The 22467-nt window shown below is 43.3% G+C and overlaps 3 protein-coding genes and 3 long non-coding RNA genes across 6 annotated transcripts; 2 read left to right on the forward strand and 4 right to left on the reverse strand.

Annotated features, from left to right (window-relative positions):
* Positions 1-1045: 1045 nt before the first annotated feature.
* On the forward strand, positions 1046-1722 carry LOC145708230 (uncharacterized). The gene is made up of 2 exons (XR_014134811.1): positions 1046-1183; positions 1228-1722. It is a non-coding gene; the product is annotated as an uncharacterized LOC145708230 (long non-coding RNA).
* Positions 1723-6361: 4639 nt separating this feature from the next.
* Positions 6362-7714, reverse strand: LOC145707027 (uncharacterized). The gene is made up of 4 exons (XM_081784500.1): positions 7565-7714; positions 6793-7426; positions 6607-6752; positions 6362-6379 (listed from the first exon to the last, which is right to left on the reverse strand). The coding sequence occupies exons 1-4, from the start codon at positions 7712-7714 to the stop codon at positions 6362-6364; spliced, it is 948 nt and encodes a 315-aa protein (XP_081640626.1).
* A 676-nt stretch (positions 7715-8390) lies between these two features.
* LOC145707035 (mitogen-activated protein kinase 4-like) lies at positions 8391-9019 on the reverse strand. The gene is made up of 3 exons (XM_081784509.1): positions 9014-9019; positions 8808-8979; positions 8391-8701 (listed from the first exon to the last, which is right to left on the reverse strand). Exons 1-3 carry the CDS (start codon positions 9017-9019, stop codon positions 8391-8393), a joined length of 489 nt encoding a protein of 162 aa, XP_081640635.1.
* Positions 9020-9624: 605 nt separating this feature from the next.
* Positions 9625-11099, reverse strand: LOC145707057 (uncharacterized). Its single transcript, XM_081784534.1, has 4 exons — positions 10968-11099; positions 10540-10927; positions 9829-10468; positions 9625-9788 (listed from the first exon to the last, which is right to left on the reverse strand). Exons 2-4 carry the CDS (start codon positions 10834-10836, stop codon positions 9625-9627), a joined length of 1101 nt encoding a protein of 366 aa, XP_081640660.1. The 5' UTR covers positions 10837-10927; positions 10968-11099.
* Positions 11100-14409: 3310 nt separating this feature from the next.
* LOC145709992 (uncharacterized) lies at positions 14410-14949 on the reverse strand. Its single transcript, XR_014134983.1, has 3 exons — positions 14805-14949; positions 14662-14757; positions 14410-14554 (listed from the first exon to the last, which is right to left on the reverse strand). It is a non-coding gene; the product is annotated as an uncharacterized LOC145709992 (long non-coding RNA).
* A 6023-nt stretch (positions 14950-20972) lies between these two features.
* LOC145706922 (uncharacterized) lies at positions 20973-21530 on the forward strand. Its single transcript, XR_014134718.1, has 2 exons — positions 20973-21049; positions 21180-21530. It is a non-coding gene; the product is annotated as an uncharacterized LOC145706922 (long non-coding RNA).
* The last annotated feature ends 937 nt before the right edge of the window (positions 21531-22467 follow it).

The following is a 22467-nucleotide window of genomic DNA, read 5'->3' on the forward strand; positions in this document are numbered from 1 at the left end:
TGCACTGATCTCTTCAAATTCTAGAAGGCAAAGATTATCCCTGACCAACCTGAAAATTTCATAAAAAATTCAACTCAAAGAGCGAAATAGGAAAAAATCCTTTTTTTGAAAAAAACTAGAATTTGTCTGAAAAAGTTGGTTTGAGTTTAATTTTTTGATTATCATTTCAAAAATCGCCATTCAAGGGCTAAAAATGGGGCAAAATTGAAATCCACCGCGCAATTTGCCAATTTTTCTCGATTCTAGAGAAAAGTCTCTAGAACCGGTTTCAGATTTAAAACCACTTCCGCCTAGGCTTTTATTGAAACAATTCAAAATCCAAGCTATTAATTGGATCAAATAACGGTTTTGACTTCAATTTTCCGATTTTCTGTTGAAAATTTCTTGTAGAAAAAAATCGCAATTTAAAAAGCAAGATAATATATTTTTTCATGAAAATTTTCTAGAACAATTAAAATTCTAAAACCGGGAATAAGGATTTTTTCTATAGGAATTTTTCAACAGGGAATCGAAAAAATGAAGTCAAAGCCGATTTTTGATGCAAATAAAATGGCTTTGACTTCAATTTTTCGATTCCCTGCTGAAAATTTCTTATAGAAAAAAATCCCTATTCCCGGTTTTAGTGGTTTCGTTGTTCTAGAAATTTTTTATGAAAAAAATTTTATAATTTTGCTTTTTGAATTGTGATTTTTTCTATAAGAAATTTTCAACAGCAAATCGAAAAATTGAAGTCAAAGCCGTTTTTTGATTCGAATAATAGCTTGGATTTTGAATTGTTTTAATAAATACCTAGGCAGAAGTACTTTTATAATTGAATCGAAAATTCAGCTTGTTCTAGAGATTTCTAGAACATAATTTGGCGTCAATTCTATTGTCAAGTTGAAGACTAATAAAATTCTTCGCATAGCAGGTGGCGGCTTGTTTCCATCTGATAAGTTGCATTGGCGGCAAATTGGCGACCATTAGGAGCAGGCGGCAAAAAGCAGCAGTTCCCATCTGCGAATCGAAAAAATCGGGCGCCCCCGAGCGAGGAGCCGTTGAGACGGTGAAATCTCGGACGCGATCAGTCTTTTTTTTTCTCACAAGAAAAATAAATAAAAAATCGAATTTTCCGAGAGTTTTACGAGAAGAATAAAAAGAGCAAAAGAAAAAAGAAGAATTTCTGAAGTTGGGGAAATCGAAGGTAGTACCCTTAAGAAAAAAATCGAAAAAAAAGAAAAATTGAAGACATGGAGGAGAAACTCGAGCTGACGTCACTGGTGGTGGTTGGAATTCTCTCCGCTTCGGTGTCATTTTTGCTCTTCATTTTCTGCGGAATCATGAGCTACAAACTCTGGTGGAAGCGAAACGAGTACCGCCGATTCGTCAAGGAAAGCAACTCGCGCGCGGACAACTTGACAACCGTCTTCGTCGGCTGGAATCCGATCTACGTGCCGCCCTGCTCCACGCACCGAATTCTCCAAATGAGCAGAGACGAATCTTCCGACTCGAGCCAAAATCGACATCGCATTTCCGATCACGTGGTCTTCTTGCAAGCGGGACAAGCGGACGAGACTTGCGACGAGTTCTTCTACCGCGGCTTCGGATAATCCAAAGAAACAGGAAGAAGCAGAAAGTAGAATCAACTGAAGTATTGATTGTATAATTATTTGTACAGCTGTCGACCCTTTTAAGACTATGTTCCTGACGACTTCAATTTTCAATAAATAGAAAGAACCCTTTTTTTTTGCTACTTTTTCAACTTTGGCAGGACAACCTCTATAAAACCTGAGTCAGGGTCCAAAAGATCCGCAGTGAAAAGCCGCGTAGCGGCTTTTTTAAAAAACTTCGCGGCTTCGCTAATTTGCCATGAAAATGACGAAATTGATGTTGACACCCTTAATCAACTTTCCAAATTCTGGCAAAGCCGCTTTGCGGCTTCGTTTTTTAAAAAAGCCGCTACGCGGCTTTTCACTAAAGATCTTTTGGACCCTGACTCAGGTTTTCAACACAGGTTTTCCAGCCCAGATTTCGAGCAAGAGAATTTCTGTTTCGTTTTTTCCCACCAAGGGGCAAAAAAAAATTAGCAATCGGGACAATCTGAAATCCAGGAAATCAGTAATCTGGGCAGCTCAGATTTTACGCATGAAAAGAGTTCACCATCTAAAATCAGCAATTTTTAAATCTAGCCTGGAACGAGCATGATTTCACGAGAGTTTCATTTTCCAACTTCCAGTAAAATTGACGATAAATACTGTAGATAAGAAAAGCACAGCAGGTCTTCTCATTCCCAGGCAGATTTTCGACAAGAATTGGTCGTGACCAAATGAACTTGAAATTTAAAATTTTCGGAGCAAAAACTGAATCTCAATTTTCGCGAAAAAAGACGCTTTTTCATATTGGCTCAGTACCAACTACTAAAGAACGCGATCGATCCCCTTCTCTTTTTTTTCTTTCTAGCGATTTTTCAAAAGCGGTTTTTAAAGATTGAAACAGATTTTCAACGAATCGAATTTGCGCTCAACAATCTGTGTAGAAAACCTGAGTCAGGGTTTATCTTCGCAAGATTATTTATCAAGCATTGTTCGAATTCTTCAAGACCCCTGACTCAGGTTGTCTACACAGGTTTCCGACCCCAGTAACAATCCAGAATTTTTCGGATTTGTCGATTGTGGATTTGAGCATCCGATTTTCACGCTCGATTTCCGATCATCCAAGCTGTTTGGAATCGTCGCCGCGGTCTTTTTTTGATGCCGGTCTAAACATTTCTTTCTAAATTCCGGAAGCACTGTAGCTTTACGAGTCGCCCAGTCAACATTGCCAAGCCCAAAGTTGCGCCATAAACAGACAATTACCCTGTCGCCCATTTTCATAGTTAATTCGAAATCGACTTGAAAAGGTCAGACAAACCATGCGTGAAAAATAACCACTTATTACTTGTCTTCAATTTTCTTCTTCCTTTTTTTTCAGTTGGAGAAATTTTTGGAAACTTGCTTTACTAAATACTAGTTGAATTGAGGACAAAAATGTTTATTTCAATAAAAGATAACTGTAGACTAGGCTCGGCAACCTGTGTAAAAACCATGAGTCAGGTTCTGAAAGAGCTAAAATGAAAAGCCGCGCAGCGGCTTTTTTAAGAACGAAGCAGCGAAGCGGCTTCGCTAATATAACCATTACAATCTATCAAAAATTCTAGCTCTTTAGGACCTGACTCAGGTTTTCTACACAGGTTGCTGAGCCCAGACTGCAGGCTTTTAGGCAGTTTAATGCAATCATCTGGTAATATTCTTCTGGCAGTTGAAAATTTCGTCTAGAACTCTGGTTGTGGAGCAGTTGGCGGTTTTGGGTATTCAACTTTTCCAGTTATCGGATTGTAACGGCCGGATCCTCCTTCCAAGTATTCTTTCGGCTTGTGACGAGGTTCAGAAGGGTAGACTTTCGGAATGACCTTGCGCCGCCCGATTTTGCTGAAATATTTTTTAGATGAATGATTTGATATTAATTTTTGTACCTGACGCTTTCACTTATGGCCAAAGAAGACTCAGCCCATTTCGTCATTGTAGAGTCGATCTAAATTTTCGTAGTCCATGTTGTTTAAAAAATCGATTACCGTTTCGTCGTCGCTATCAGTTTCTTGCCGATTAGCGGCGAAGAAGTGCCCAACTTCTGCATCCCAGGCTGTTTTCTCACTCTTCAAGCATTTCATTTCTGTTTCGAGCCGTCTTAGTCTCTCCTTGAGCGCAGCATTTTCATCCTTCAAGACTTGATTTTCTGGTTTGACGATTTTCTTGGCAACGGCTGTCGGTTCCTTCAATAGCTTCTGCAAGTCGTTTTTTCTTGGCTTTGAGCTTCCAACTGTGACCCATTCTGCTTCATCAAAATTATCGAGTTCAAGCTAAGAGTATTTTATTGAGAAATAATTCATAGAGTCGAAAGTACCTGAGGAGTAGGTCTTTCTCCTGATGAAGGCTTCTCCTCTTGAGGCTTGAGATTTTCTTCCTTCGAATCGTCATTCTTCTGCTTGTTGATTTGTTTTGCTGGTTGTTTCTTTTTCTCTTTCTTCGGCTTCTGTTTTCCCGCGTCTTTTTTCCCCTTTGATTTTTCATCTTCTTCTTCGACCCAGTCAGGAATCTGGTATTCTTCTCTGTCGACGATGCTTACTTCATAAACAAATGAAGCAAGAATGAGATCTGGGTATATGGGTGAAGGCTCGTACGGTTCGAATTCGATCGAAGGCTCTTAATTTAATGAGCTTTTATAAGCAAGCTAAAGAAATAAATATTCTTACCAACATCACTAGAAATAGGAAAGAACAAGATACGATCATGAACGTCCACTAAATTAGCTTTATCAACGCACGGTCCCACGCAAATATACGCTTTTCCGCCAGATGATCTATCGGACAGCAAATTTTCGATGTCATCCAATTTCGTTTTAGCTAAATCAATTAATCCGTAACTGCGTGATTTAGGCATCTTCGGATTATGGATCATTTCAATTGCATACGAGTTGGGCGAGAGAAATGTCCAATCTCCATGCAACAACGATACCATTTTGATATTCACGTCGTGGATCAATTTCGGGCGACCCCACGGCTGAAGATCTTCAGGCAGTACTTGGATTAAATATCTTCCTTTGCTGATCCTCTTGACTTCTTTGGTAACAATTGCCTCCATCTTCTTCACATTGTCGTTAAACACACGTTCTCTAATAGATTTGGGGCTTGCATCGAAAGGGGATGTCCAAGTAAACGACCGGCCGTTTGAAATAACCATTTTTTCAGTAGACAACATTCTCTAAGCAAAATATCTCACAGACCAAAGTACGAAGACGGGCGACTCAAGTTTTTTTTTTGAAATCAAAAATCAAAAAAGCAAAAACAATTCTCGAAAAATAAATCTGAATTCAATGACTCATTTATTCCCATTCTATTGACAGGTGACAATAAAGGATTCTCGCTCTTCTCAATTATGAAGAAATATTGAGAATGTAAAATTAATAAGCTGCGACAAAAAAAGCCGCCCAGAGTTCTTTTTCATTGTCAGAAATAAAAAAGAGAGTCCATGAAATCAAATTAAAATGTGGCAAAACATCAGCAGACTCATCCCACAACCTTACAAGCTGGGCTCGGCAACCTGAGTAGAAAACCTGAGTCAGGCTCTGGAAGAGCTAAAACGAAAAGCCGCGCAGCGGCTTTTTAAAAACGAAGCCGCAAATTTTATTAAAACTCCTGGCGTTTAAAAAGAAGCCGCTACGCGTAGGGTGGCCACATAAAAATAAGACCCCGAAGAATCCCCCCAAAACCCCCCCTAGAATGTTGCACGTGATCAGTAGAATCACGTAGATAAGAAATAAAACTAGAATCAAGGGAGTTTCTTTGAAAAAATTGAGATCAAAAGTCTCGAAAACAGCTAAAATAGCCAAAAATCAGAAAAATCACCAGCGGAGTCACGTGACCTTGAATTTTTTGGTTTTCTTTCCTGATTTTGAAAGATAAGGGCGAAACTCATCCACAGTAAGTGCAGCTCCGACCATGATCAACCATGGTCGGATTTAAGGGGCTTGACGGCCCTTCGGGCCGTCTCAGCCCTATCCCTTAATTTCTAAATTTAAGGGGCTTGACAAAGGCGGGGAGATCTGAGTTGATCATTCTCAGGGTTAATGATGGCCGATTTTTTATGTGGCAGCCCTAGCTACGCGGCTTTTCAATTTAGCTTTTCCAGAGCCTGACTCAGGTTTTCTACTCAGGTTGCCGAGCCCAGCTTACAAGATCGAGCGAGTCGACTGCGAAGAGGAACTTAAAACTAGAGTTGTCAAAATTGTTCAAAAAATAAAAAAAATCTGTTTTATTTTTGCAAAATTGCCAACTCTTTGAGAAGCGGTCAGTTTTTCTTTATGGAAATGTTTCAAAAACACTTCAGTTTTTAATTCAATTTTTTGAAAGAAGCGAATTTGAAAACAGAGTTTGAAGCTGGTCTTTTGCATTTGTATTTCCTTGTTGATGGTCGTTTCCACCTGGCTGATGGTGAGCATCGTCCGCGCTCTGCTTGGATACGAAGACTTCGACGAACCCAGCTACTCCGAATACGTGTAAGTTAAAAAAGAAGCTCGCAAGATTGTTGATGAATTGGTAGTTCTCCGCTTGAGTTCATGGCTGTCGCCTTTTCCGGCATCAAACAAAAGGTCTTTCTTGGAGCTCAAGCTCAAGAACGGATCTTCCAAAATGACGAGGCGGAGAATAATGATGATGATGATGATCAACTGCACGAACTTTGAATGCCATTTTTTAATTTCAATACGAAAAAAAAGAAACAAAATTTCATCAATTTGGCTCGGCAACCTGTGTAGAAAATCTGAGTCAGGGTCTTCAAAGTAAAAAGTTTTATTCTTTCTTTTCTTGCTTTGGGAAGAGATTGTTAGAATAGATCAAAGGAAAAAAAATAGTTTAAGAATAAAAGCATTGAATTAAAAACAGAATCAGGGTCGATGATCGTAAAAAAAACATGCAATTTTCTAAAAAAAAACCGTTATCAAATCTGGACTCTTGCGATTTCTTAGAATTTCATTGAGTTTGATAATCATTTATTTACATTTTGAATTTTACAGTAAAGTGATGTTGTATCTTACATAACAACCGTACTCATAATCTCCATACTTGTATTTTATTTTCTGCTTCTGTCCATCCGGCTCGCTTGTAACATCTCCTCTGCTCATCTCGTTTCCATTGTAACGAACAATCTCCTGCACCACGGCTTTGAATCGAACTCCGCCGTCTAAAATTAAATTTTTAAAATTGAAAATTTTCTTTCTTACCTTTGCTTCCGATCCAGAGATGATGCCAACCATCTCCTTTATAACCACCTTGGAACTTGAGATTCCATCCATTCTCCGCCACCTCCAACCAGTTACCACTCCCAAACTTCGCGGAGAGTTTTTCGAAAATCTCTTTTCGCTTAAAAATTAAAAACTCCCGTTCCTTCAAGTTTATTTTGTTTTCGCCGAAAGACAGCAGCTTCAGGATGTTTCGCACTTCTTTTTTGAACATCTCATTTCTTACTCCACCATAACCTTTTCCTTTATCATCTTCAAAGTAATGCCCCGCGCCGCCGACCGCTCCCAACTCTCTTCTCAATTTCTCCAGCTCATTTCTCCTCTTCTCATCGACTCTTCTTTCCACTCTTTGAACTGGCTGAACAATTGGCGCCGCAACTCTTCTCAAATCAAATTCTCCTCGTTGTTGTCTCTCATTTGAAGCTTCTTGTCTTCTGTATTTAAACTGATCAAGTTCTCTCTTCAAATCCGCAATTTGTTTCTTCTGATTTCGATTTTCAATTCTCAAATTTTCTTCAATTTGATTTTTTCGCTCGTTTTCAACCAAAATGTTTTTCATGTCTTCTTCTTGCTTTGCCACTTTTTGCTTCAAATTTGAGATTTCGGCGAGGAATTTCTAAAAATGGCGATTATTTTTGATAAAAATAACTGAACTGTGAAATTCTTAAAAAGAGGTCGATATTTTGAAACAAGAAATCGCGACTAAAATCGGAAATCATTGTCGCTTTAGAATCTAAAGTTTAGATAAACTTACTCGATTTTGAGAGGAAAGAGCTTTTTCATTTTGCTTCTTTTCTTCGTTTAGTCGATCTTGCAGTTGATTAATGATCGCGGCTTTTCTTTCGCTTTCTTCCTTGATTTCATCAAAATTCGCGAGTCGGTTTTGCAATTCTTGAATTATCATGTCTTTTGCCTCATCTCTTCCTTGAGTCTTTCAACTTCGTCATTTTCAATTGGAAATGGAGAGGGAACAATGCTGCTCGCTCGCTCTCCACTTTCGATTCTTTCCAAGAAATCAACGAAGACAGCTTCATTTCGCAGCTCAATCGTATTTCTCGGCCTCTCGGTCCTTTCAACTTTTGTGCATTTTTCGAGAAGAACTTCGAACTCTTCAACTTCGTCCGTTTCGCCGAAGATTTCAAACAGCGACGTCCGTTTTCCAGTTTGAATGTTCGCCACTAGAAAAAGCAAATTAAACGGCTTTAAAATAAACCAAGAATTTTACTTATTTCTCCAGTGAGCGCTGGTTGACCATCGACTCGGCCAAAAGGATGTTCCAAAGTGAGGACTTCCTGGAAAAAATGCGTCATTTTAATTTCTCACAACTATTTTTCAACAACCTGTAAAATCAAGGCGAAACCCCAAACATCCAGACGCGGGGACTTTTTTGCCTCCTCTTCCTTCTTGTGCATTTCTAGGAAAAACACTTGTTTCTATGTTTTCTCTATCGCTAACCTGGAGCTGCATACAAGGGCGTGCATTTGATTCCATCGCCACTTGAAGTCGTCAATGAAGCCTCCACCGACCGGACTGAATGGGCGCTTCCGAAGTCGCCGATTTTCACCTGAACAAGTTTAGTTTTACGCCAAGGTTTTGAATTGTTTTGTTACCGTGATATAGTCTCGGGCCACAAATATATTTGCGGGTTTGAGGTCGAGATGGACCTTATTTCTTCCGTGGCAGTAGCTCAGCCCTGAGATCATTTGAGCTGCGATGATTCTCGCCTCGTCCAGCGTTGTTCGTCGCGCGGCTTGTTTCATCTTCTCGATCCAGTCGACGAGACTGCCGCCAGCGCAGTACTCCATGATGATGAAGCTCATCGCTCCGAACTCGGCCCAGTCCGGAGTTTGTCGATCGAGGAAGTCGACAAAGCGGACCACATTCGCGTGATCTATATATTTTACTTCTGATAGTCGCTTGAAAAACGTGAAAATTATAATTTCGAGGTTTTGCTAAGAAATTGCTCGAAATTATCTGCAATCATTCAACTTGCTTACCTAGCTCCCGAAGAGTCGCTGCTTCATGCTGCGTGCTTTTCCAGTGGCTTGCGTTTTGGAGCAAAATCGCCTTGACGATGACAGTCTCTCCCGTCGCGGTATCCAAAGCGGTCGTCACTCCCTGGTTCGTTTCAAATTGCCCAACATCGATGTTCGCGTACTTTCCATCTTTCTTTCAAAAAGTTACAAAATCAATTGTAAATCACTTTCATTCTTATTATTTCGTAACTTTAACAGACTCTCACTCATTTTAGCGTAGTTTCTCGCTCAAAGATTGCTTCTCTTGCAGCAGAATTTGCAGTGTTTGAGAAGTGCGATCGCATTCGCTTTCTGCAAATATTTGACTGTTGAGCTGAGCCGACGATTTTGGCTCGATTCAGCATTCGTTAGTTAGAATTCTTCTTGCAAAAAATATATCCCTTGCTAATTGAAATTCTAGCCGTTTCCACGAGCTGTGCCTGCGAATGACCTGGAAAAACAAGAGTAAACAAGAAAATATTCTTCTAAATGTAAACTTATTTTATTGAGATGATAACGCCTGCTACTCAAAACAAAACAAACGGAGAAATACATGTAAACAAAGTAAAAAGTTTTATTCTTTCTTTTCTTATTTTGGCAAGAAATTGTAAGAATAGATCAAAAGAAAAAAAAATAGTTAGTAAGAAAAAATGTCGAATTGAAAACAGAATCAGGGTCGATGATTGTAAAAAAAACATGCAATTTTCTAAAAAAAGCGTTATCAAATCTGGACTCTTGCGATTTCTTATTTAAATTGAATTTCATTGAGTTTGATAATCATTTATTTACATTTTGAATTTTACAGCAAAGTGATGTTGTATCTTACATATGCCAAGTGACCGTACTTGTATTTGATTTTCTGCTTCTGTCCATCCGGCTCGCTTGTGACTTCTCCTCTGCTCAGCTCGTCTCCATTTTCAACATTAATCTCCTGCACCACGGCTTTGAATCGAACTCCGCCGTCTAAAATTAAATTTTTAAAATTGAAATTTCACTTTCTTACCTTTGCTTCCGATCCAGAGATGATGCCAACCATCTCCTTTATAAATATGACCACCTTGGAACTTGAGATTCCATCCATTCTCCGCGACCTCCAACTTCTGACTATACAAAAACTTCGCGGAGAGATTTTCGAAATTCTCTTTTCGCTTAAATATTAAAAACTCCCGTTCCTTCAAGTTGATTTTGGTTTCGCCGAAAGACAGCAGCTTCAGGATGTTTCGCACTTCTTTTTCTTGCATCTTATTTCTTACTCCACCAACCAAAGGACCTTTATCATCCTGAAAGTAATGCCCCGCGCCGCCAACCGCTCCCAACTCTCTTCTCAATTTCTCCAACTCATTTCTCCTCTCCTCATCAACTCTTCTTTCGATTTCCTGAACTGGCTGAACAATTAGCGCCGCATCTCTTCTCGAATCAAATTCTCCTCGTTGTCGCCCTTCATTCGAAGCTGCTTGTCTTCTATTTTTGAATTGATCGAGTTCTCTCTTCAAATCATCAATTTCTTTCTTCATATTTCGATTTTCGATTTTCAAATTTTCTTCAATTTGATTTTTTCGCTCGTTTTCAGCCAAAATGTTTTTCAAGTCTTCTTCTTGCTTTGCACCTTTTTGCTTCAAATTTGCGATCTCGGCGAGGAATTTCTAAAATAAAAAATAATTTTTAAAAAGATTAAAATTAAATTATGAGCCACTGCCATTTTTAAAAATGTTACCTGTTCATTTTCTTGTTGTTCTTCACAAATTTGCTTGAGTTCCCGAATTTTCCTCTTTCTATTTTGATTTTTCTCAAGTTTCGCTTCCAGCTCGCTTATCCTCCTCTTCTGCGCCTCAATCAAACTCTCCTGCTGCTGATTGGTTTCCCTCAGTCTCCTGATGATTTCTTCCGGAGGAGCAATGATTTCATTTGGAGCTTCGCCGCTTTCGATTCGCTCCAAAACTCGCAAAAGATCGCTTCGCCGCGCAGTTGAAGCGCGTTTTCGGGCCGAAGCAGTTTTCGAGGATTCAGGCATTTTCGGAGAAGAATTTCGAAGTCGACCATTTCTTCGTTTTCGCCGCGGATTTCGGCGATTTTTGTTCGTTTGTTTTCGCAAATGTTTTGAACTGAAGAAGTTTTCTTTTAAAAACCATCGATTCATTTTACCGATTTTGGGTTGAATTTTAGTTGGTCTTCCATCAACTCGGCAAAAGCGTGCTCAAAAGTCAAAAGTTCTTGAATAATGTGGCCGAATCCCCAAACATCTAGGCGGGCTGATCTTCTAAGAGCTTCGGTAAACGACTCTTTTTACGAATTCGACATTATCGGTATCACATCCTAAATATTCAGAAGTAGTCAAATTCCTTCCTGGAGGGGTGTAAATCAGCGTATTCTTGACTCCCTCAGTGCTTGTTCCTTGAATTGTCGCCTCGATTGACCTCAGTTGCATGACGCTTCCGAAATCGCCGACCCGGATCTATTTTTTTTTTCAATCAGAGAATTTCACTCCAAAAAGTACTTACAGTGATGCCATCGCCTTTTATGAACACATTTTGCGGCTTGACATCCAGATGCGCGATGTCCCTTGAGTGGCAAAAGCCAGCGCGGAAATGATTTGAGCGCCGATCAACGCCACTTCTTCCGCGCTTGTCCATCGCCCCTGCTGTTTTCTTCGTTCGATCCAGTCGCTCAGGCTTCCAAGCTCGCAAAACTCCATGACCAGAAACGAAATCGAAGTGAGCTTGAACCAGTCCGGTCTTTCCATCGGCAAGAAATCGACGAACTGGACGATGAACTGGTTTCCGCCGCTCAGCATTTCCAGATTTCTCGCTTCTTCTTCAGTTTCCTCGATCTGGCTCGAACTGATCATTTTGATCCATTTCAAGGCGACGATTTGGCCGCTCTGGTTGTCCCTTCCTCTTGTGACGCCTCGGCCGCCGTCGAATTTCGACTCAAGGATTCCAGAGTATCGCCCGTCTTTCTTTCAAAGAGTTTTGAAAGAAATCCCAATCAAAATTAAATGAAATCTTATAAAAACTGTTTTTGAAACTCTAACAATGATCGCGCCATCTTCAAAAAATGAAAAAATCAGAAGCTCTCCTTTTTCTCTCAGAGTAAGATTGTTTGAGTAAAGAGGGCGAGATTTGGAATTTTCTGCGTTTCTGAGTTTGCAGTTAATATTTGAACTTGTCTGCCCGCGCGTCACTGCTATTTGAAGAGGAAGTGGTAGAACGCGCAAAATCGGCGAATTCTGAGTTCTCAAAAAATGAAGATAGGACATCTATTAAAAGTTCTTCCTCTGGGAGACGCAACAAACAGGTTTTTACACAGGTTGCCGAGTTAAGATCGAAAATACTCTGGGCTCGGCAACCTGTGTAGAAAACCTGAGTCAGGGTCCAGAATTCGAATGAGCGATTGAAATGATTATGTTCGCGAAGCCGCTTTGCGGCTTCGTTTTTAAAAGCCGCTTTGCGGCTTTTCATTTTGGCTCTTCCAGACCCTGACTCAGGTTTTCTTCGCAGTTTGCCGAGCCCAGATCTTCAATTGGCTGTTTTATCTTTTAACATTCAATTCTCCTTGTTTCTTCTTTTGTTATCTCTTGTTCTATCAACCCCTGCCAGAACTTATAGGGAGTCGGATAAGAGATAGGATCACGCTCTGATTGCCTGACCGGGCGGAATTTTAGCATTTAGCGTTTTGCATATAAGTCACGGGAGTCGTTCAAAACGCGAGAAAAAAGAGAAAGAGCGAAAATTCTCATGCGAAGCTCTTCTTTGCTTTTTCCGGCGACGGCGCTGGCTTCTAGCTCTCCGGACTGGTCGACGGCGCGTTGGTCCAAGTGCTCCGCTCCTTGCGGGATCGGAATTCAAACGACTGTAAGTGTGTTCAAATTACAATTGCAGGTTCGATATTTGTTTTATTAGGAAGTCGGCGGAGAAAGCTTCAACCGAGTTTGCAACGTCGAGTCTTGCTCAATCTACGATGAAGGGAGTTCTGCCCAGTTCCTGCCCGATCCGAAAATGGATCTTCCAACGTCTTCCTCGACCTGGAGAAGCACCGGGGGCAGCATCGTCGCCGTCACCGAAGCCTACGACGGAACCGGTTTCAAATGGAAAAACCGCGATCAGCAGTGGAAAGGAATGACCACCAATTTCCCCTGCTCAGCGCTCCGGGCTCGGCAACCTGTGCAGAAAATCTGAGTCAGGGTCTATAGATCTAAAATCAAGGAAGATATATAGGAAGATAAGAAGCGAAGCGGCTTCGTTTTAAAAAAGCCGCTACGCGGCTTTTCATTTTAGATCTTTCAGACCCTGACTCAGGTTTTCTACACAGATTGCCGAGCCCAGTCAGCGCTCGTCGATCACGACCAAGAACTCTTTGTCGCCAAGTTTTTCATCAAACTCGTCGGCGAGCACGGCGTCTTTGGCGTCATGCCCCAAGTGGTCGTCACATTCGCCAGCGGCGCGTCGAAAATTTATCTCAACTTTGGCGAGCAATCGGTCTCCGCCGAAGATGGACTCGACAACGAGTGGTTCGAGATCGCCCAGACGAGGTTGATGACGGCCGCTTCCGATCACGGGATCACTGCCGAGCAGGCAGCGGACGAGAGTTTCATGACTTGCCGCTTCGCCGCAGTCGTGCGAGACCCGGCAATCACCTATCTCGCCGACCAGGCGTATTTAACCACCGAAAGCAATTTGGCCTCGATGGTGCCCAAAGAAGATCTGCTCTTCAACGGCGACTTCGAAATCGCAACCGACAACGGCCTCTTCCCCATCGGCCCTGGCTGGCAGTCGCAAAGCAACGCAGTCCTAGAGACCGTTTACGACAACGACGCTCCTTCCGGAAAAGCGTATCTGCGCGCGAGAGATCGTCAAAGCACCGATTCTGGAATTTACCAGTTGTTGGATTTGGACGAGTTCGACCGGAGCCGCCCCGTCGAGTTCCGATTCTGGGGCAAGTTTTCGGAAGAAAGCCAGGCGCGAGCGATCATGGAGGACGACGGATGGAACAAGCTCTCGCTCAACTTGGTGGTCGATTACATCACCGACGGAGTCGCCGATTCCTACTCGATGTTCTGCACTTCCGGCTGCGTCATTCCGGACAATCAGTGGCGCCAGTACGCCGGCATTTGCGGCTTGGACGAGTGGCTGATCTCCACCCCCGCCACCGTGATCGACCAGATCACCGAAGTCAAGGTAAAAATCAACGGCGCCGAGCCAGGAACGATCATGGACTTGGACAACATTCGCGCGGCCCCGTATGTTCGAAAAGAAGAGTGGAAAGCCGGCGCGAATCTGAGAATCGACGAGTTCAGGAAAAACAATGTCGACATTGACGTCCTCGGATTTCCGGATGGAAGCAGAATCAGCTTCGAGCAGCTGAGCTACGAATACCCCTGGGGATCGAAGTGGAACTGGGAGTGCGAAGAAGTCGTGCCAGATTACAAGAACTACTTCCCTTGGTACTTCAACTACGGATTCATCACCAACGAGATGAAGTGGCAGGCGGTCGAGAGGATCAAGGGAGTAAGAGATTACACAAAAGGAAGGGACGCGCGATTTTTTCTTGAAATTCTTGTTTTTATTTCTTTTTTGTCAAGCTCGGTACTATCGGTAGGGTCGTTAATTTGAGGGTTCAAAGCAGCAAAGGGGAGCAAAAGCAGTTCAACTGCGAGATTCATCTTCTTTCGAGAGCGTTAACTTCCGGATTGCCGACGATTTCTTCCAATTTAGCGAGAATCTTGGACTGATCTAGACGAAAATTGAAAAATTGAAAAATGAAAATTGAAAATTTGAAAATTGAAAAATTCAAAATTCAAAAACTGGTTGCTCAATTTTTGAAAAAAAAGAAACTCTACCTTGTTGATTTCCTGTGAGCTCAAAAATGGAGTCAGCAAAGACTCTGTTGAGTTCCAGTTGCTGATTTTGCAGTCGGCACAGGTCCATCGTCACGTCTAGAAATTGAAAATTGAAGCTTTTCAATTGAGCTGTATAGACTTACAGAGGTTGGCAAGGAAGAGCGCCGTCAAAATGCAGAAAAACGCCAGTTTCAAGCCGTTGAAAATGAACTCTTTAGAAGAGACACTTTCACGGGCAATGAGGCTTTCTTTCATCTCGTCTCTCAGCATTTTTGTCACTAAATTGGGCTTTTACAGTTAGTGCTACCGTAGGCAACTGGTCAGTCAATTTGCAGTCAATAATTTTTGGTGATAATTTCAGACTGCCCTAGTTTTGTTTCTTTTTTCTTTTCTCTTTTTGAGTGATTATTTCTCCGCGAAAGCCTGTTCATATAATGCCCAACTCCTGGGAAACAACCGTATCTCTCACGCAGCGTAGACAGTAGCTCATACTATTAGTTCTCAAGGTCTTTTTCCGCAGCATCCTTAAAAGGCGATTTCATCAGCGAGCGATTCCAAAACTGGAGCATTCCTCTTTCCGGCAACACGATTTTTGGGAAGTCGAAAAACTGTTGGCGGGAACGATCCGAAGGCGACTCCTCCTTGGTTCAAGGAAGAGTGGGCCGCCGCGATCGCCAACGGAGACGATTTGGAACCTTATCGAGAAATGATGCTGGCCCATGCGAGGGAAGTGCTCGAGCGGTACAAGGGGAAGAACAGGAGCTACAAGGTCTTCAACGAGCCGGTTCATGGCGAACAGTACCGAAAGAACTTGCCTGGCATCTGGCAGGACATGTTTGATTTGATGAAAGAGGTCGATCCCGATGCAGACCGAATCATCAACGACTACCAGCTCATTTCCGGCGACACTTCGCAGTGCTTCAACGACCTCGTCGACGGCTACACCGACATCGACTACATCGGCGTCCAAGCCCACGTGAAAGGCTTCTTCAACGCGGAAGTGACTCAAGAGCGATACGACCTGCTCTCCGAAACTGGCATTCCCCTCTGGGTCACCGAGTTCGACGTTCAAAACTGGAACAGAACCGATCGCGGACTCGACGTCGCCGACCACATCCGACTGGCGTACGCGAATCCGAAAATTGTCGGTTTCACTCTTTGGTCCGTGATTTTCGGAACTTCGGGACAGAACTTTTACGATCGACTCTTTCTCGAAGGCGTTTTGAACGAGCACTCCGAGCCGTTCGTTGATCTGGGCTACCCTGGCTACCCGAATGCCGCCGGAGTGGCCTACATCGAGCTCGTCAAGGGAGAATTCATGAGCAACTTTACCAAAACTGTTAACGACGGGGAAACTGTCCAACGAAGACTCACTCCTGGTGATTACTTGGTAACTGTCACTGGCCCAGACGGAGAATTGCTCTCCGAAGTGGTTGAAACTGTCACTTCAGTTTGCGATCCCTATTCCAAAGAACAACTAGTTGTCGATGGAGAGTTCGATTCCGGCATCGTCGATGCCCAAATTACTGTCAACGGAAACGGAAAAATCCACTGGGATGGATACGTCACTGACGCGCTTGCCGTCCGCGGCCACAGCGGAGAGAACATCATCACCATTGACGTCACAGTTCCAGTCCAGTCGAGTTATGTAATCCAGTTCTACGTCAAATTGACTCAATGGACGGAGCCAGTCGATGCGGTTGTTAGCGCTGATGGGGTTGAACTTTTCCGAGTTGCTGTTTCGGCGAATAACGAGTGGATTTTAGCCAAAAGTGGAAGTCCTTGTCTACATCAGTTGGTGCACTTGAATTGTCTGTGCCTGGATATACTGGAGAGATATTTATTGATCATATTTTGGTCCAGAAAGGTTCGGTTTACAAAGAATGTACTCAAACTCTTTCTCTTGAACCAACTACTACTACCACTACAACAACAACTACGACTACGACTACGACTACGACTACGACTACAACTACGACGACGACGACGACGACTACGACTACGACTACGACTACGACTACGACGACTACGACGACAACGACGACGACAACAACAACGACTACGACGACGACAACAACACCAATCGCACTAAAAACCTGGAGCAAATGTTCCCTTCCCTGCGTGTCAACTAGTAGCGGCTCAGTAGGAACTCAGACATCTTCTGACGGAGAAATGCGCGTGTGCAATGTTGAATCGTGTGATCTCCTCTCAAACAACATCTTCGTAGACTCAGTCTGTGAGCAAGACATCAACACTGGCGCGTGGGAAAGCCGAGGCGGCTCGGGAACGAACACAATCGAATCTTATGACGGGGCTGGGCTCAAATTCCAGGGGCGAGACGCGAACTGGAAGGGAGTTATTCAAGAAATTCCTTGCAGCAAATTCGTCGAGTTGGAAGGAAAAGATGTCTATTTCAAGGCGCAAATGAAGTTTATCGGCGACCACGATGAATTTACTGTTCGACCGTCTTTCCAGGCGAAACCGAAAGGAAGCGGCTCCAGTAAGTTTGCCAGAGCGACTGTAAACGTTCCTTATGAGTACGGAGAGAATCTCTGGCAAGAGATTCACGCGCTGCATCATTTGGACTTTTTGGCCGCGATGGGAATTAGTGGAGACGAACTGATCGCGAATTACAACTGCTACTTCACCGTTGTCGTCGACGACGTTGACATTTCTTACCACATCGACAACATCATCGCTGTGGACACAGAAACGCTCGTCGGCGGAGTCGAAAAAGACGGGCTCATTTTCAACGCCGACTTCGAAGTCGCCACCGAGCACACTCTCTTCGACATCAACGGCTGGCAAGTCAGCAACGGTGAAATCGAGAGCGTCTACAACACACTTTCCGAGTCCAAATCTCAAAACGCCTTGGCGCATTTGAGATTGTTCAATCGACAGGAGAACTTTAAGTTGTATCAAAAACTGTGCTTGGATTCTCTTGATTTGGGGGAATCGTCGAGTTTTCTTACTGGGCGAAATTCGTCGATTCCGGACTCGCTCGGGCAAATCCAGACGACGATGATTGGCAGAAGATCAGCATGTCTCTCACTGCTCGTGTTGTTAATACAGATGGGTCGAGTGAGAACTTGAACATTTTGTGCAACAGCGGCTGCGTCGTTCCCGACGGAAAGTGGCACAAATACGGGAACAGATGCAGCTTGGAAAATCTTCTTTCCGAGAACATCGCGGAAGTAACCAGCGTCGAGGCAAACGTAAAAATGCCGGCTGGCGGTGTGGAGGTCTTCATCGACAATTTCTCGGCGCGGAATTGGCAGCGGCAGAGCGATTGGGTTGCTGGCGCGAATTTGCGAATCGAAGAGTTCAGAAAAACCAAGTCGAGTTTAAATTCACCAACGCGCCGGAAGGGAGCCGGATGACTTCGCAGCTCGTCAGGACTGAGTTCGACTGGGCGGGGACAGCCAAGTCCTCCTGGTTCGAAGCTGATTCCGAGTTCAACGATTACGCACTGAACTCGTTCTCCTACTACTTCAATTTCGCGCATTTGGTCAATCCGTTGAAATGGAAAGCTGTTGAATCGACAGAAGGAATTCGAGATTTCAGCGAAGCGAATTTGATGCACGCGTTTTTCGCGAATCAGAGCATTCCCGTTTCCGGAAACACGATTTTCTGGGAAGTAGACGAAGGGAACTACCATCCAAAAGCTTCGCCAACCTGGTTTGGCGAGCGATTCAACGAATTGGCGACGACGGGTGGCGATTTGGAGGAAATCAGAGCGCTGATGCTCGACTGGGAAGCGGCTCTTCTTCAAGAGTACAATGGCTCCAAGCAGCATGGCTTCAGAAACGTCATCTACAAGATTATGAACGAGCCGACTCACGGCTCTGTTTACCGCGACAACTTGGCGAACATCTGGGACGACATCTTCGCCACTTTCAAAGCGAACGATCCCGAAGCGGAAATCATTGTCAACGACTTCAACATCGTCAACATGGATTGGACTCAGTGCATGATCGACGTGACGAAGGAGCAAATTGAGCTGATCGACTACGTCGGCGTCCAGGCGCACATGCATCCGGGCCTCAACTTCGACAACATCAAGTACCGGATGGACATGCTCTCTTCCACCGGCCTCCCGCTCTACATCACCGAGTTCGACATCGCCAATTTCAACGTCACGGCCCGGGGCGAGGAAGTCGGCGATTTCATGAGATATGTTTACAGCGATCCGGCTGTAGGAGCGTTCGTCGCCTGGGCTTTCTTGAAAGGCGCCATGCAAGATAGCGAGCAAAAAGCCTTCGTGGAAAATGAACTCAACGAGTTTTCAGAGCCATTTGCTCACCTCGGCCATCCAAGCTACCCGAACGCCGCGGGAATGGCCTACATCAACTTCGTCCTTGAAGAGCTGAGGACAGAGCCAATCATGGGCAGCATTAGCTACTCGAACGAAGGAGATGTTTACGTTCGATCCATGACTCCTGGAACTTACCGCTTTGTTTTGAAAGATGCGGACGGGAATGTCATTGAAGAGCGCGAGGAAATCATCAGCTCGCCTTGCAACAACTACGAGAGCGGAAATCTCGTCGAAGGAGGCGACTTAGACGTTGATGGTGGAGAAAGCAGCTCTGTTTCTGCTCAATTTGGCGCTGTCCACTGGGACGGCTACGTCCAACGCGGATTCAAGTTCCCTGGCAACTCGGTTGTGACGATTGATTTGACAGACAGAATCGTCGAAGATGCCCAGTACGTCGTCCAATTTTACGTCAAGGTTTTAACAGACTCGAGCACGGAGAACTTGAGCGTTTTGGCGAAGAAAAACGGAGAAACAGAAGTGATAAGTTCGCCGGTCAGCTCGAGCAACGAGTGGTTCAAAGTCAAGAAATGGGTTGCTCTGACAACTTCTGATAGCTCGATCGAAATCAGTGTGCCCGACCTCCTCGAGGGTTCGATAATCATTGATCATATCATCGTCAAACTCGCCAGTGAATTTAATGCTTGCTCCAAGCAAATAGTTTCTTTTGATTTCCCAGAAACTACAACCACAACCACGACCACAACCACAACGACGACCACAACGACGACAACGACAACCACTACAACAAGTAATTCATATGCATATATATACTCTGGTATATCTCTATATACATAGAAACAGAACAAATATGAAAGCATAAATCCATTTTTGATACAATCAATCAAAGCTCATCAAAATTTTGATGAACAAGTTAAAAAGAAGCGATAGCTTTAAGGAGGTAGATCTCAAGAAGAAGAAGACCTTCCCAGAAAAGTGGTGCATCGGCGCGTGGTGAGGTTGTCGCGTCCAGAAGCTGTTCCAGCCTTTTTCGGTCTCAACGATGGGCATTGGATGGTCAGGGTGAAGTTTGAATTCAAAATGCCTGAAATTCCAAATACGATGCTGAAGCAAATAAATTCGTCCTTTTCGAAAGTCTCCCTAAAAGAACAAAATAAACAAAAAGTCGCCGAAGATAACCGTATTGTCTAACCAAGGATTTCTGTTTTCTCGGTAATACTGTGCAGCAAACTTCTGTAGATCATCGGGCAGTATCTGTAGATCTCGTAGATCGTGGAGGGAAGGATCGCCAAGAGACTTTCAGTTTCGTCGCCAAGAGTCCAGTTTTCAGTCGATTTTTCAATTGTCAGGCGCCTTCAATTCTTAAACAAACCTGTTGGTAAGCGACCCAGTCCGGCGAGAATCGCAAGGGTATCCAAACACGAAGCCAGCTTGGAAGATGAATGAAGAACAGTTTGTACTTGTCCAGCTTTACAACGCTTTCAAGGGCGTTGTTCGCGTACAAGCAGATTCTGTCTCGGTAATCTGTGTGCTTGGACAAGTCAATGCCGAGTGCGAAATCAAGGACGACGGTCAAGGCAGCTGGCATCGTGTAGGAAAATGTGTTCCGTTTTCGCCAACTCGTTTGAGCGTTTCGACGACCCAAGGAATCTGAGCGTCGACTTTTGCCACCCACTTTGGCTCGTATTGCTTTCTTGATGCCAGTTCCATCAATCGGCGACGGCAGAGTTTCGAGATTTTCGTTCCTTTCGGGTCGGATCGTTTGTGATCGCGCATTTTTCCGCCTAAATCATGTTTTTGCTGAAAAATATAAGATCGCAAATCTGATAAAAACAGTTTTCAATTCGAAAATTGCGCCAGTTCACTCGATGACAAAAAACCAGGAAGATTTTTTCCGCTTTTTAAAGAGAAAAACTGCTAGAAACTTTGAGAAAAACTGAGGTCAAATTATTACCAAGCGAAAAAATTTTTACTCAAAGACTACTTTTTTGTTAAAAAATGAAATTTTTCAAAAAAACAACCCAAATTTTTTAGACCCTCGGAGTCTCGGAGAGTCTCATCGTTCGATTCCACACACTTCAAATTAGAAAAAAACAATCAAAAATGTTCACTCAGGTAACTATTTATAATAGTCACCGACAGGGAACTTGGATCCATTTTGCGATCTCTTGGACTAAACGTCAATGATGCTGAGGCTGAGGTTAATTAAAATGGAAAAAATAAGCTCCTGATTCGTTAATTTTAGATGCTCCTAAAACGAGAGGTGAAGGATGAAACACGAAAGCTCGAAGCTGAAGCTGAAGAGTTGAAAGAAGAAATCAGGAAAGCGGAAGAAGCGTTATTGAAGAGCGAGAAAGAATTGGAGGCGGCGATGGAAGCCCTCCGTCAACGTTATCATCTTCAAAAGGCGGGACTTGGCTTAGGCAATGCCAACCCGTGTTAGTTCAAGCTTAGAACCGCCGCGCTAGGTCACAGCTGTTATCTCATTTTCAAATCAGTACCAGTTTGGACTCCTCACCTTCCATAAACTCTTATTTTTTTTCCTATTTTCACTGTCGTAAAAGTCTCTAGTTTTAATAAAATATTTGAAAACGATCTTCTTTATCTATATTTAGCAAGGCAAAAAAAGATAATCTACCCCCTTAAAATAGCCTATTTTAACTTGCTCTCTGGGTTGATAATTTGACCACTTTCGAGTGAAAATAAATGTAGAATGCGATTTCACGGCGGGCGAATGCTGCAAAGGGCAGTACACTATCTCGGGTCATAGCATTGCCCGCGGATATTTCGCGGCACTAGCATTTTCAGCGATTTTCAGAAAAAATCAACCCTTTCGTAAATTATAAATTCCAGCCAAGTCGGTCAATTTTTATGAAACAGTCGTGAAGAGGGAAAGAGTGAGCCAGAATGTCTGCCAGACTGGGGCGAGAGAAACAGTGCTTGATCGCGCTCTTCGTCGCCGCCTTGTGCTTGATTCTCTTTGAGCTTAACGTCGAGAAGGTAATCAGCAGCAGCGAGCGGACGAAGCAAGTGCCACTGGATAATCAAAGCTCTAACGACAAAAAGGTGCAGAAAATGATGGAACTTGCCACGCCGCCGCCGGAAGAGGACCAGCCGGAGGAGACTACTACCACTACCACTACTACTACCACGACGACAACTACGACCACGTCATCAGAGACTACAACGACTTCTGAAGCAACTACAGGATCGGATTAAAACTAAGCGGATTATGAAGTACAGTTGAATACTGGGCTTGCCAATATGTATTGAAAACCTGAGTCAGGCTCTAAAAAAGCTTGAATGAGAAGCCGCGTTGCGGCTTTTTTTTCACGAAGCCGCAAATATAACAATTTGAATCTATTGAAAATCCTAGCGTAGCCGCTTTGCGGCTTCTTTCTTAAAAAAGCCGCAATGCGGCTTTTAATTCGAGCTCTTCAAGAAATCTGACTCAGGTTTTCAACACAGGTTCCCGAGCCGAGAAAAAGAGTAAATCAACTTTAGCTGAAATCAAAAATTTCCATCCGAAAACA

Source organism: Oikopleura dioica, chromosome XSR (assembly GCF_907165135.1).
Source record: "Oikopleura dioica chromosome XSR, OKI2018_I68_1.0, whole genome shotgun sequence".
NCBI classification, from domain to species: domain Eukaryota; kingdom Metazoa; phylum Chordata; class Appendicularia; order Copelata; family Oikopleuridae; genus Oikopleura; species Oikopleura dioica.

Bases quoted from the DNA above. Each gene is read 5' to 3' on its own strand.
- LOC145707027 (XM_081784500.1), bottom strand. From the start codon at position 7,714: ATGATAATTCAAGAATTGCAAAACCGACTCGCGAATTTTGATGAAATC. The intron at 7,427-7,564 runs GTAAGTTTATCT...CGCCATTTTTAG, and splicing joins CTCTTTCCTCTCAAAATCGA to AAATTCCTCGCCGAAATCTC. The intron at 6,753-6,792 runs GTAAGAAAGAAA...ATTTAATTTTAG, and splicing joins TCTCTGGATCGGAAGCAAAG to ACGGCGGAGTTCGATTCAAA.
- LOC145707035 (XM_081784509.1), bottom strand. The intron at 8,702-8,807 runs GTAAGCAAGTTG...TAAAATATATAG, and splicing joins AGCGACTCTTCGGGAGCTAG to ATCACGCGAATGTGGTCCGC.
- LOC145707057 (XM_081784534.1), bottom strand. From the start codon at position 10,836: ATGCCTGAATCCTCGAAAACTGCTTCGGCCCGAAAACGCGCTTCAACT. The intron at 10,469-10,539 runs GTAACATTTTTA...TTTTTATTTTAG, and splicing joins AACAACAAGAAAATGAACAG to AAATTCCTCGCCGAGATCGC. The intron at 9,789-9,828 runs GTAAGAAAGTGA...ATTTAATTTTAG, and splicing joins TCTCTGGATCGGAAGCAAAG to ACGGCGGAGTTCGATTCAAA.